The sequence below is a fragment of the Dermacentor andersoni genome, chromosome 7 (assembly GCF_023375885.2).
Source record: "Dermacentor andersoni chromosome 7, qqDerAnde1_hic_scaffold, whole genome shotgun sequence".
NCBI classification, from domain to species: Eukaryota; Metazoa; Arthropoda; class Arachnida; order Ixodida; family Ixodidae; genus Dermacentor; species Dermacentor andersoni.
In genome coordinates this window covers 59,997,259-60,010,729 of record NC_092820.1, presented here as the reverse complement: position 1 = coordinate 60,010,729, position 13,471 = coordinate 59,997,259, and the positions used below count along the sequence as shown (strand labels likewise).

Sequence of the window (13,471 nt, the reverse complement as noted above, 5' to 3'; positions counted from 1 at the left end):
TGTGCGGCGACAGTGACCAACTGTGATTGTATGTCTGTGCTCCTTTCTTTCTTTATCTCTACTTTGTTATCACTTTACCTCCCCTCTTTCCCCGGCGTAGGGTAGCAAACCGCATCTTCCCCTCTGGTCAACCTCCCTGCCTTTCCCCTTTCCTCTATCTCTCTGCTCTGCTCAGAGGGAATGAAAAGTGGACAATAAGACGGGCACGATGAGTGATAATGAGGATAGAAAATGGGATGCCGTTATATACAGGTTCATATCCGAAGGGCCCGTTCAAAGCCCTAAATTAGACCATATGCTAAGCAGAAATTCTAAGACAGCTTTGATGGCTCACTTCGTTGATATGTCCGGCCAAGAACCCAGCAATACTTTTTCACTGAGCGGCCTTGATCATACAAAATATGCGGCACATTTGAGACATCTGCAGCACATTAGTAAAACCATATGGCAATACAACGGCAACAGGAAATAGTCAATTCCCCAAAATGTTCCACAAAATGCATGCGTCAATAGATTTAGGTGTTAATTTATCTACTTGTGACTGTATTTTGCATGTACACCAGAAGAAGCCAAGCTAGCCAGATTTTTACTAGCAGACTGTGTTACCTGCATTTGATGGGTATTTATATTGTCGATGGCCCTATACCATGACTTGAACAGAAACAGCGCAAAGGGACAGGACGTACGAAAACGTTGGACAACGACGCTGTGTCTGTCCCTTTCTTACGTCTTGTTCCCTTGCAATGTTTCTGCTCAAGTCATGGACCAACCAGACCTTAACGCGTACACTTCTGGTTATACCGCTTTGCTACCGCTCTCCTTATTTCTCAAAATGATAAGTGTTAAAGAGTACTTCACTCAGCCATCATAGCAGTCAAATTTGCCGTCGCATTGTTACCTTGGCAGAAGTAGTCGGCCAGAAAAGGAATCACTGTTTGTCCCTTCCTCGAGCCAAATTAAGAGTCCGTGATAAACGACCGGCCCGGTCGCTCTGATCGATCATCTCGTGATGCTGTAGTAGTCGTCGCCTGACCAGATACTGCTCTTTTCTAGTGGTACTTCCTTTGAGTGGCACTGTATCATCCAGAACTTTTCTTTTTTTATGTTGCTTAATCTCATGGGCATGAAAATACTTTTTTTACGGATGTTCCGATTCCATCCTACGCCAAAATTTAACCACCAGCGCATCCCCATAGGAAGATACATGCGGCGTGACCTGCCGGTAGTAGTCAATCATTGTGCAGCATTCAGAGCTTCTGGGCCTGAGCGGCCTCTGAGACCTGTGACGGTAACACCAACATCTCGAGCGGGCTGCAACGCGGTTTGACGGCTGACGGCACTACATAGGAATTTTGGGCGCTGCCCCTGCGGCCATATGCCGAACTTCACCCCAATGCACCGGCGTTAATTAATAGGCAGCATTTTAAAAGGTGGCCCGAATTTGAACAACTTTCAGTTAGCAATATCGAGAGAGTGTGCCCTACTAGTAACATGTGTTTTTGTGACACTTAATAGTAATTTTCCTGCTGCGTTATATGAGTGTTTTAATCCCGACCAAAACACTGCTATAACGCAGCAGCAAGGACGTGAGGAATAAGCACCGTAAATAAGCATGTTAATGCCTACCCTCTCGACGCCGCTGAATGTTGCTGAAATTCGGGTGGCCTTCTGAAATGTAATTTCGTTAACATGGTGTCCACTGAGTTACGTTGGTGCTCTGCGGTGAAGTTCGACAGGTGAAGGGCCAATGTCTAATAATTCCTGTACATGAGACGGTTCCGAGCCCCGTCTTCGCATCTGATCAATAGAACTAAGGCAAATTTAGTGAAAACTGAAGCGAGCTGGAAGAATGATGCCGTATACTACTGTAAGACTGCTTGATGATGCTGGGCTAGTTGGTTAATTCCTTTCAAGTAAATGAATTTTGAACCCTCGTATGGCGGCCATACGAGAGTTCATGACTGCCGGTTATAGCGAACACTCTTATCGACGTGCTTATCCGGCGTTTCCACTAATTTTCCACATGCGGTATTTTGCAGCCCACAAATAAGACGACATTACGTCTACCTCGCACATGTTTGGAAAGCCACATATACAGTCCTTGTGTGACACAAACTCATTTGTATGTGTGCATAATGTGTGAAGTACGGTGCACGTGTTGTTAGCGCGTCTCTTTGTCTTTTGCCTCTACAGGACGGTGTAACATTGCACTACGTGTCTGCCGGAAGTCGAGACAGGCCCTTGGTGCTTTTGCTCCACGGATTCCCCGACAATTGGTACACGTGGCACAAGCAGATCCTCGAGCTCAAGAAAAACTACTGGTAAATACGTTTCTCTATCTACCAAAACATTTTCCTTTCTTTGCATTTGTAGTATGTCGGATTGTATCAGGCCCAACTTATTGCAGTGCACTTGGTGCGTAAGTCTTGCAAAATATTAGACTTCTAGTGAACTCATATAAGCGTCGGAACAAACTTGTTTTACCGGTTACCACATGAACTGGTCATGGTGAGAATGGCGCAAATATACGACAATAGTGTTTTTTTATACCGGACGGGTGCACGGAAATGGAACAGTGCTGAAGATAAAGGGACACTGAAAAAAAATTTTAGGTCCAACTGGATTGTGAGATTTGCCTTTTTAACACCAGATTCGTCATTAGTAGAAAGAGGAGGGCTTTTGTAAGCGAGAAAATGACGAAAATGGATAAATCAGAGTGGCGCAACCTATTACGGAATATATATTGCCTCTCATGTGACGTCAGCGTTGGCCGATTCACAGAAAACGATAGAGACGAATGCCACGTGGATATTACGTCAGCTTGTCCGTTGTGGCACGGCTGATTCAAAATGGGAGGCAGATGCGGGAATAGTTATTGATGATTTTTGTCCAACAAAATCACATACTGGCACAGAATACGATGGCAGACTTCTAGACGAGTAATCTCCTGATCTAACTAGGCGTACTACTTTTAGTCCCCTTTAATGGAATAAAGATCATTATTAAATGAACGAAGTAAGAAAATGATAGTTGGCCAACGTAGTAGCTCTGGCTAATTGTCCTTCCATACTACAAAATTTAGTAGCGCGGCAAATACGAGTGCAGATGCTAGTACTACAAAAAACACATGGCATGACGTCATGTTTCACTCATTTGACATAAGGACATGCATTCTTGTTACACGCAGTGTTTTTTTTTAAGAGAAGAGCCTGCTTTATGGGCAGCGTAAATGGCAGTAAACATTGCAGGAAGAGCTTACTATTACTAACTAAACACGCATGACTGATGTCACGCAGCCACCTTTCGCAAGTGAACGTTCCATGCTGGCGCTCCCTTCTCCGGTTCACTGTGCCGTGCCTCCCAAACTCACGTCATCTTCAACAATTGGTGCGCGGGAAGAGAGCGCGCGCTCAAGGCCTTCTCGAATCGGCCTCGCACCGTGTCGCTCCCTTTTCCCTAGCCTTCACCGCTTCAACTATCCTATGGGGCTTCGCGTTAGCCTCAATGCTAGGCTCAATGTTCAAGGACGTCGTTACACCAAAGAGGCTTCGGGTTGGGGGGAAAAAGGGAGGGGGGTAGGCGCCGTGTTAATTCTGGATACTGAGCTAGATTTTTCAAAGAGGCGGGCATTACTAGCATGATAAATCGAAACACATATTTGACTAACAAAAATTAACTCATTAACTATTTTACAGCACACACTGCAATTTACAAATTGTAGCCGGTGAGCTTTCAGGACGTGTCCACTTGAAACGAATTTTCAGAATGACAGCCGTCTCGATGTACTTTTTCCCCAAAAAGTGGGACGAGTTGTACAACCGCTCCAGTTATTTTCGTGCTTGAATGCAAAAAGAGCTGACTAAAGTTGCACGTTGGGCTTGTTGGTATATCGTGATAGAGGCAAAAGGCGTAGCGCATCAAAAACAGGACAAAAGAAGAACAGAGACTACACACACGGTTAGCGCCAAACGTGTGTGTCATCTGTGTTCTTTTGTCCTGTTTCTGACGCGCTGCGCCTTTTGCCTCCCGCAAAGAGAGCGTTTCGTAAGTGAAACAACAGTGCATTATCACGGTGAGTTTGATCTCGCATATCTGCACACTGGTATCATTCCGGAAATTAATTCCAAGTGGATACGCCTTTTAAAGTCAGCGACTAGAATTCGTAAATTGCAGTATGAGCCGTAAAGTAACTAAATATGAAGTTAATTACTAATTTTTTAATAATCAGTTAAATATGTGTTTGATTTCTCGTGCAAGTAATGTCCGCCTCTCTGAACAACCTAGCTATGGGACTAAAATTATGGCATTTGCAAAGCCGATTTTTAAGGAATCCGTAAAACATAATGATCCCCCTATAGATTGCAAAATGTGCATTGGATCTGCATGAAAATTTTCGCTCGCGGCGTCGCCCTAAGTGGCATTCATGCGGCCGGGACAGCAGGGATACATACATACATACATACATACATACATACATACATACATACATACATACATACATACATACATACATACATACATACATACATACATACATACATACATACATACATACATAGGGACATGATGCCGATTCCGCTAGTGTGGCTCGAGTGTTCATGTAATTGATCTAGCAGCAAAAAGGTCTCGATGGCGCAGTCAATGACAACATCCATTTTCTTTACCGATGGTTCCAAGCTGGAAGCTCACATGCCTTCATTTCATCAATTCTTAATTTAACCCTTGGCGTGACGAAATGGTTATTAGTACAGCAGTGGTGTAAGGCAATGACTTGCAGCGACGAAGAAAATACAGTTGTCAAGTTTTTATAATAGCTAGTGCAACGCTAAGTTTCCTTAGTACTAATAAAATCGGACTCCTTCTTGCTGGAAAGAGCTTATTTTGTAATGGCTTACTGTCTTCTGGACAACAGATTTGGACGCCTTGAGTTGGTTTGCTCAGTGAAGCATCATATTTATTTCGAACACGCCCTCGACTCCTCGAAGATGTTGCACGCACAAAGGCACGCACACAGCTTGCGTTCTGATAGTAGACGTTACTTTCCCAATTAAAACCATTGACAAGCTTAAATAATGCAGTGCTTTCTCGTGCATCGCGTTTTAGGTGTTTACTGGCGCGGATATTATTATTGACTCACTGATTTCTTGCCTGCAGGGTCGTGGCACCAGACATGCGAGGGTACGGACAGTCTACGAAGCCGTCCAATGTTGAGGAGTACCAGATGTCCTACCTGGTCGATGATGTCAGGGGCCTCGTGGAGTCGTTGGGTAAGACTCAAAAAGGCAGATCTAGAATTATTGTTAAACTGGCAGCAGGAGCTAAACAAGGACGCAAGCAAACATGTAGACTTTGTTATATCATGCTATGGTTTCTCGCGTCACCTTAGCCCATATTAGACAACTTCGAAACCGTATAAGACGTGATACGGCACTGCCGTACCTTCGAAACACTGAAGACTCGTCGAATTATACTGAAATTTGGACGGCTAGCTAACGTGACGACTGTGGCCAGTGTTGACATGAGTTCTCCAACAGACTTATCGTCCGCCATTCGTCGGATTGTCCGTGAGGAGCTCCTTCGACACGAAGAACAAGCACGTTGTGTGGCACCACATTACAGCTCCTGCGCCTTCCGAGGCGCCGTTTGTGCAACCCCTCGACTCCTTGGCAGCACTCGGTAAACGCTGCGGACTTTGGCAGCTATAGAGACGGCCCGCATATGACCTGAGTCAACGATCTTATAACGATTCTTTTGACAGAAGCCTTGATGAGGGCCCATGCTACGTTCGTTCTCTACGACCAGTCGCTGCCTATGATTTACAAGGCGAGAGTATTCGTTACACTCCACGAACGGCCGAGCAGAAAATTGTCATCAGCATTCCGAAGTTCGCCGTATGCCAGTGTGCTACAGCTGTAGCACACCAGGTAACATGACGAGATACTGTAGCCAACGCCGACCATCGGGCTATGGGCAATCGATGCCGTCTACGTGGCACAGTGGTCGCATCTTGGACACACAGCGGTCGGAGAACTCCGCTTTAGGAGGCCACTTCCGAGAAGACAGGCCACGTAAGTCCACCCTAGGAAGCTACATTGAGAAGGAAGAACCCGCAACCGTTCGCCTGCTTCCGATCGCACTCCGACGCCACCACCAGCTTTCCGAGCGTACCGATCGGAACCCGGCGGCGCATCGCGTCATCATCTCCACGACGCCGTTTCACGTCACTCCCGCCGGAAAACTAGCCAGCGGGGTCGATGGAGGTGAGGTCGCTGAAAAACCTTTGCTCCAACTATTTTTATGCTGAAGAATAGGGTTCGTGTGCTCATTGACGGTGTCTCCACCATGGATTTAGTCGACACGGGCTCAAGTGTTTCTGTCATGAGTCTGCTGTTTAAAGGCCTTCTGGGACGCAAGGTTATGTTTCGTTGGGACCAGAGCCCTAGTTTTCGTGGAGTGAGCGGTGTCTCGTTATACCCTGTTGGTGTTTGCGATGTGGATGCACCCTTGAGCGGCCGCGTTTCTAACACTGAGTTTTTTACTCTTCTTCCTCGTTCCACTCACGATGTCATTCTAAGGATCGACTTTTTGCCATTGTGCGGTGCCAATGTTGACTTCCGAACGGGCGAACTCAGTGCGGGCGGGAGTGTTTCATCTGTGATCTTGGAAGACTCGCCCAGCCAAGAAAGTGTGTTTTGTGGTTCAGGGGATACAGTTGTGCCCGCTTTATCTGCAATCCGTTCTTCTGTTGTCTGTTCAACATGCAAGCCATTGGATGCTGCAGTGGATCCTGTACATGCGAACTGCCTGAAGACAAATGTGTTGGTTCCGCATTGTATGGTGTCGGTGCTGAATGGATGTACAGGGCTGTGGGTGATAAATTGTTATACTGAAGCGGCGGTGCTGCCTATAAAGGCTTAAAGTTTGCCACATTTGAAGAAGACTCGCCGATACCAATGGCACGGCTTACAAACTTGCGGACACAGGAGAAACCGGTCACATGCGCTCTGTCGACTCAAAGATCCTTTCCATGGTCGCTAAATCACTCAATGACCCTAAGCGTGAGGCGTTGGCGGCCATCCTTGCGAAACACTCCTCAGTATTCGACTTCGCGCAGAACGACAGCCCGCCATCGATCTCTAAGTCTATAACTCGTCACCGCATCAACATAGGGTCTGCCCAACCGATTCGACAAAAACCCTATCGTGTGTCGCACGCAGAGCGCAAGATGATGAGTGATCAAGTCGAAGAAATGCTAAGCAAATAAGTAATCCAAGAATCATCTAGCCCTGGGGCTACACCGGTGATATTGGTGAAAAAGACGGTGATATCAGTGAAAAAGAAAGACGGTACATAGCGATTTTGCGTTGATTACCGACGCTTAAGCGTCATTACTAAAAAAGACGTGTACCCGCTTTCCCGAATTGATGACGCGATAGAATGACTTTATGCGACCCCTTATTTATCTCCTGTAGATCTGCGGTCAGGTTAATGGCAAATTCCTATGCACAACGACGATAAGGAAAAAAACAGCATTTGTAACTCCTGACGGATTATTTGAATTTAACGTCATGCCTTTCGGGCTGTGCAACGCGCCCGCAACGTTCAAAAGATTCATGGACACTGCCTGAGCTGCGTGAAATGGGAAGTTTGCATGTGCTATCTGGACGACGTTGTGATCTTCGATCGAACATTTAGTGAGCATAACAAGCGTCTGGAGTTGGTGCTGAAATGCTCGGAGAAAGCCGGCCTTCTCCTGAATTCGAAGAAGTGCCATTTTGGTAAACGACAAGCTCTTGTGTTGGGACATCAGGTCGATGAATACGGCATACGACCAGATCCACAAAAGACTGCGGCTGTAGAGGCATTTAAGGAACCTCACGGTGTCAAGCAGCTACTAAGCTTTTTAGGCTTATGCTCCTACTTTTGCCGATTCATTCCTAGATTTGCCGACGTGGCCCATCCTCTGACGCGCCTTCTCCAGAAAGGCATTCCTTTTCAGTAGGCCACAGAGTGCGACTCTTTGTTTCGCCTATTAAAGTTCCTCTTGACGCCGCAGCCTATTCTTCGCCACTTCAATCCCTCAGCACCAACAGAGATTCTCATCGACGGGAATGGTGTTGGCATCGGCGCTGTGCTTGTTCAGCGCATCGGCGGAAGTGAGCACGTGATCTCGTACGCTAGCCGCTCCGTTGGTCGCTGCGAGCGCAATAATACATTGACCAAGCCAGAGTGCTTGGCGGTCATCTTCGTGGTGCAACGGTTTAGTTCTTACCTCTACGGGCGCCCTTTCACGGGAGTCACGGATCGTCATTCACTGCGCTGGCTCGTGAATCTTCGGGAACTTTCTGGTCGACTTGCGCGTTGGGCTCTACGTCTGCAAGATTACGATTTTTTTGTTTCGTACAAGAGCGGTCGACGACACGCTGATGCTGATTGCCTCTCTCGGATGCTTCTTCCAACGACTGAATGCGACGCTGACAACTTCGATCAGTACATCGCTTTTTATCTCCGGAATTTCCAGATAGGGGTACCGTCATATCCGAAAAGCAGAAGGACGAGAGTTTGCAACCACTCTTCGAGACCGCACACGAGCCTTCAGGAAATAGCCGATTTCACCTACGCGACGGCGTCCTGTATAAGAGCTACTCGACCACTGGCGCGCGCTACCTTTTATTATTCCCCAAGAGCCTCCGTATTCAAGTACTAGGCACCATGCCCGAGGATCCAACTTCTGGCTATCTTGGTTCCACAAGAACGCTCTACCGTGCTCAATAGCGCTTTTACTGGTCCAAGATGCGTCACGATAGCGAGCGGTAAGTCGCCAGCTGCACCGAAAGTCAGCGTTACAAGCGACCTCCAAGCACACCGCGTGGTCGACTTCAGCCAGTTCCGCCTTCCAGCGTTCCTTTCGAACAAGTTGGTATATATCTCTTGGGCCCCTTCCCGCGATCCTCCAACGGCAATCGTTGGATTATTGTGTATAGACCACCTGACCCATTATTGTGAGACGGCAGCGCTGCCATTGGCAGCAACAACAGAAATTCCTCTTTTCTTATTATATTCCATCATTCTCCGACATGGGCCTCCTCGCATTATAATCAGCGATCGTGGGAGACAATTTAACGCAGACGTTGTTGAAGAGACCCTTCGTCTGTGTTCAGCTAGCTTCCGGCATTCGACGCCATACCATCAACAAACTAATGGTCTGGTTGAACGTACAAAGAGAACGCTTGCCAACGTGCTATCCATGTATGTCGATTCCACACATAAGAACTGGGACAGTGTATTGCCTTTTGTTACATATGCATTCAACACCGCAAGACACGACACCACCGGTTACTCACCGTTCTTTCTTCTTTATGCTCGTCCGCATCGCTACACGCTCGACACTATGTTTCATTACTTCGCTCATGACAATGACTATTACCAAGATCCCCTGTCGAGCAGAAGAAGCGAGAAGCCTTGCTCGGCTACGCGCCCTGGCTTCGCGGGACCAATCAAAGATCCGCTACGACGGCCGTCGCCTACATGTATATTTCTATCCTGGTGACCTTGTGTGGCTCAGGGCGCCGTTACGGAAGTGCGGCTTCTGCCAGAAGTTCTTGGACAACTACGTTGGACCTTACGTTATACTCGAAGGCCTCAGCGAGGTCAACTATCGCATTGCATGCCTCACAAACAGTGGACGACACTCGGCCAAAATGGAAGTCGTGCACGTTGCCCGCCTGGAGCATTACAATCCACGAGCGACTGACTAACTTGCCCGGCGGCCTTCGTCTGCCAACGGGGAAATGTCACGAGCTCTCCTAACAAAGGGCAGAAGGAGCGCGAATGACAACAAAGATGGGAAGTGGAGAAAGAGAGCGACGTTCGGCGGGCTACCTTTGGACCGGTCCCGAAAAACGCCAACCGTTTCCAGTGATCTGCGTTGCATTTTGTCAAAGTAAACGCTGCGCCCGTAACAACATGTTGCCACTACCGATATTCATAGCGCATTAATCAGCCTTTACTTTTAAGTCCGCCGGGGAACGAAGGCTTCTCCCAATGATCCAGATCATCCTTGTACTCCTCTGCTCCCGTCGACTGCCACGAATGTTCCAATACGTAAAAATATCGTCTCTCTAACTCTCTGTCACCCTGGTGAACGTTTTAATTCGCTTGCCATCCGTTCCGACTACCTGTTATCTTTTATGCACACATGACGTTACTTGCCTTAGTCCGCTTGTTCTTGTTCACCAGAGAAATAGAATAGAAAACTTTACTAGACACAACTGTGGCGCTAGTGTCTATGGGAGCTGCAGGTGTAGTGGATCAGTCAGCATGGGAATGATTGAGAGAACATTCATTTTCCGAAACTCGGTACATCTGGGTTCAAACGGGTTTGTGAATTTGCAAACGGATAAATTTTAACGAAATATTGCGCCGTAAATGCAGTGCTTTGCAATCACTAGCCATGTGCGCAGAAACTTATTGTGTTCGGTGTTAAAAAAATTGGTTTTGGAAATTTGGAATAGTAACTCATGTTAAATAACGTCACAAGAACGCCTAAAGCTACAACCACGAAGACAATAGAAATCCATGTAATATCTCTCATTTCCATAGCAACCTAACGATATTTCAACGCCAGAGATTCCCCTAGCAATTCGGGTAGGAATCTTTACGCTATCTGCAGTCGTCCGCGTTTGCTCTCTAATCTCTGCACTTAAAGGGACACGAAGGAAAATAAAATAAGGAGTTGGGCTAGATTGAAAGATTAGGCTTCTGTATTGAAGAATTCGTCACTCATAGCGAAAGGAGAACTCTTGTAAGTTATAAAAGAGGAGAAGTAGGAAACAACTTTACTGCGGAGCTCTTTTGGGGGCGGATGGCAGTCGCTTCCCCATAGCATGTGATCCTGTCCAGCCTGAGCTAAGCCTCACCGAGGAAAATGGCCTCAAGCACGACTCTAAGCTCATCAGCTTCTGGGAAAAGTAGCGGACTCTCCAGGCAGAATGAATGAAGCAGAAAAATAACCGCCCACTTAAACTAGCACTGGCCCAATCTGAAACCGAGGTACTGAAATATTCACGCAAGCTAAATTCGGCTCAATGGATGCAGCTGTGCAGTAGGTATAAAGCCACAAAAATGAAATATCAAAGTGGCGCCACCTGTTGTGGACTACGGTACCGTTCATGCAACGTCAGCACTGTCTGATTTACAGATAGCGGCATAGAAGCAGGTCAGATGGAGGTTACGTCAACTCATCCGTTGGGTGTGATGCGTGGTTTGGCGAGTAGCATCTGTTGTCCCTGCCAAAATTTCGATTCGTTTTGAGCGCATGATTAGTAACTAGAAAAAAAAAACTGCGTTTGATAGCTTTTGCGGCTCGTGCCCTCTGGAGGCGCGCCTCTGAAAAATTTTCGTCTAACTCAGCGGCACAGCAATTTTGTTGATGAAACTACTCTAAACCAGTGCTTGAATGTGAGTGTGTATGGGACCAACGAATGTCTCTTTCTGCCGATGTCAATCATACATTCCAGTTTTACAGCGAAGCTGTTAGCCTCTGGATGGTTGGGGTTTTTCGTGCTGTGCTCACCCAAAACCAAGTGGCAGCTGGAAGGCTTTGTGTTTGAGTTTCCGCCTAATAGAATTATGTTTTGCCTTATATTCGAATTACAATCTGATGATATCATGTCTGTAGGTTGTGTGGAAGTCGTGCTTTACGCATTTTCTGACGTATTTTTACTTTGAGAAATGAAATTAATTAAATACCGCACGTCCGCTAGGCGGAGGGCCTACAAGAATGAGGATGTGTGCTGTGCTAACACTACCGCTACCTATAGCGGCCGCGGCCACTCATAGAGACCTATATCTATGTATTCTCGTATGTTCGAATAACAATCCGAAGCTATCGTGCCTGCAGCTTGTTTGTAAGTCATAGTTTACGCATTTTCTGACGGAATTCACTATTAAACATTCATTTAGTTCACTAATGCACTTGCGCTTGGTGGAGGGCCTAGGAGAATCAGGATGTATGCGGCACTTCCGCACACACACACGTGCACGCGTCGCGCATGTCGCTATTCGTTGGGGTGTTGTTGTAAAGTCGTCTAACATCGGCAACAGCTTCGCTGTACATCCGCTTTCGCAGGTGGAATGGAGACGGATTTTCTAGGGATAGTGATTTTCCCATTTCATCGTCTTCATGATGTTGCAGTGAACAGCCAATTTTAGATTGCAGGCTTGCAAGGAAAAGCACGCACAACAGTGGCTACCCTTGTCGACCTGATCAGGCGTTTGTTGACAGGAAATAAAACCAGACGCGACGGATCTGATTGTGACAGTACTTATCTGGCACCGTCTTTTCTTAGGTCCCAACCCGCCGTGGTTGCTCAGTGGCTATGGTGTTGGGCTGCTGAGCACGAGGTCGCGGGATCGAATCCCGGCCACGGCGGCCGGATTTCGATGGGGGCGAAATGCGAAAACACCCGTGTACTTAGATTTAGGTGCACGTTAAAGATCCCCAGGTGGTCCAAATTTCCGGAGACCCCCACTACGGCGTGCCTCATATTCAGAAAGTGGTTTTGGCACGTAAAACCCCATAATTTAATTTAATTTTTTTCTTAGGTCCTTACTTAATAAACTTTCAACACTTACTGCGACAAGCACGTGAACGAGGATATAGACTGATCGTGTTAGCAAGCTAGTTCGTCATGGCTCGGGTCCGCGGCCCTGTATCAGGTAACGTAATGAAAAAAGGTATCCGAGCAAGTGTACCTGTGACTGAACCCACATTCATAGCTTTCAAACGAAGCGTTCAAATAGGATGCTTTTTGATTGGACAGCTTGCACATAAGCTTGCTCGCACTTCTTTGAATCAGTTATTGTCCCCCCTCCCCGCCCTACCTATGTTATGCCCAAATGGGCCTTTAGGTAAATAAATAAAAAAAAACACATATATACGTCAGCAACAGCTGGCCAGCAATCGTTTCAAATAAACGTTTTGTGGTTAAGAGGAAGCATTAGCTAGGGGGCCAAGTACGATTTTACTACCCAAATGCATCGAAAACGAAGAAATGCTTTTTTGAAACTACCGGTGAACCTGTTTGAACAAAATTTGCTGCGTTTGAGAGGTATAGTCACACTCTAGCAACTATAGCCGCATAATACCGATTTACGACTTGGAATTTTTAGAGCGCAGTTCTTTGGCGCCCGTTTTATGCATTTCGTGTCGCTGTCGAGTCTCGCCGTCGTCCCTCGCCGTAACCAGCTCCGTAGCCGGGGCCAGCGCGCTGCTCTAGCTGTGCGCGCTCCTGGCGCCATCTCTCGCGCACGGCGCGAGCCTTGCTCTCTTCGCTCTTTCTCTAGTGCCAACCCTGTGCGGTGACTATCGGAGCGCCGGCTCGATGGCGGCTGATCTCGATGATGAGCTGCTGTCCAAGCCGAAACGCATTGCCGCCGCCATGCCGCCGTCGTTTGCTACTGCATGTAC

At 47.1% G+C, this 13,471-nt stretch overlaps 1 protein-coding gene across 2 annotated transcripts in view; it reads left to right on the top strand.

Moving 5' to 3' along the window:
- Positions 1 to 13,471, top strand: part of LOC126534413 (AB hydrolase superfamily protein YfhM-like) — a 40,807-nt gene that overhangs the window by 12,630 nt on the left and 14,706 nt on the right. For both annotated transcript variants that reach the window (XM_072289059.1, XM_050181695.3), the window contains exons 3-4: positions 2,194 to 2,321; positions 5,155 to 5,267. In XM_072289059.1, the coding sequence (XP_072145160.1) occupies positions 2,194 to 2,321; positions 5,155 to 5,267 (241 nt within the window). The remainder of the gene's footprint in view (positions 1 to 2,193; positions 2,322 to 5,154; positions 5,268 to 13,471) is intronic.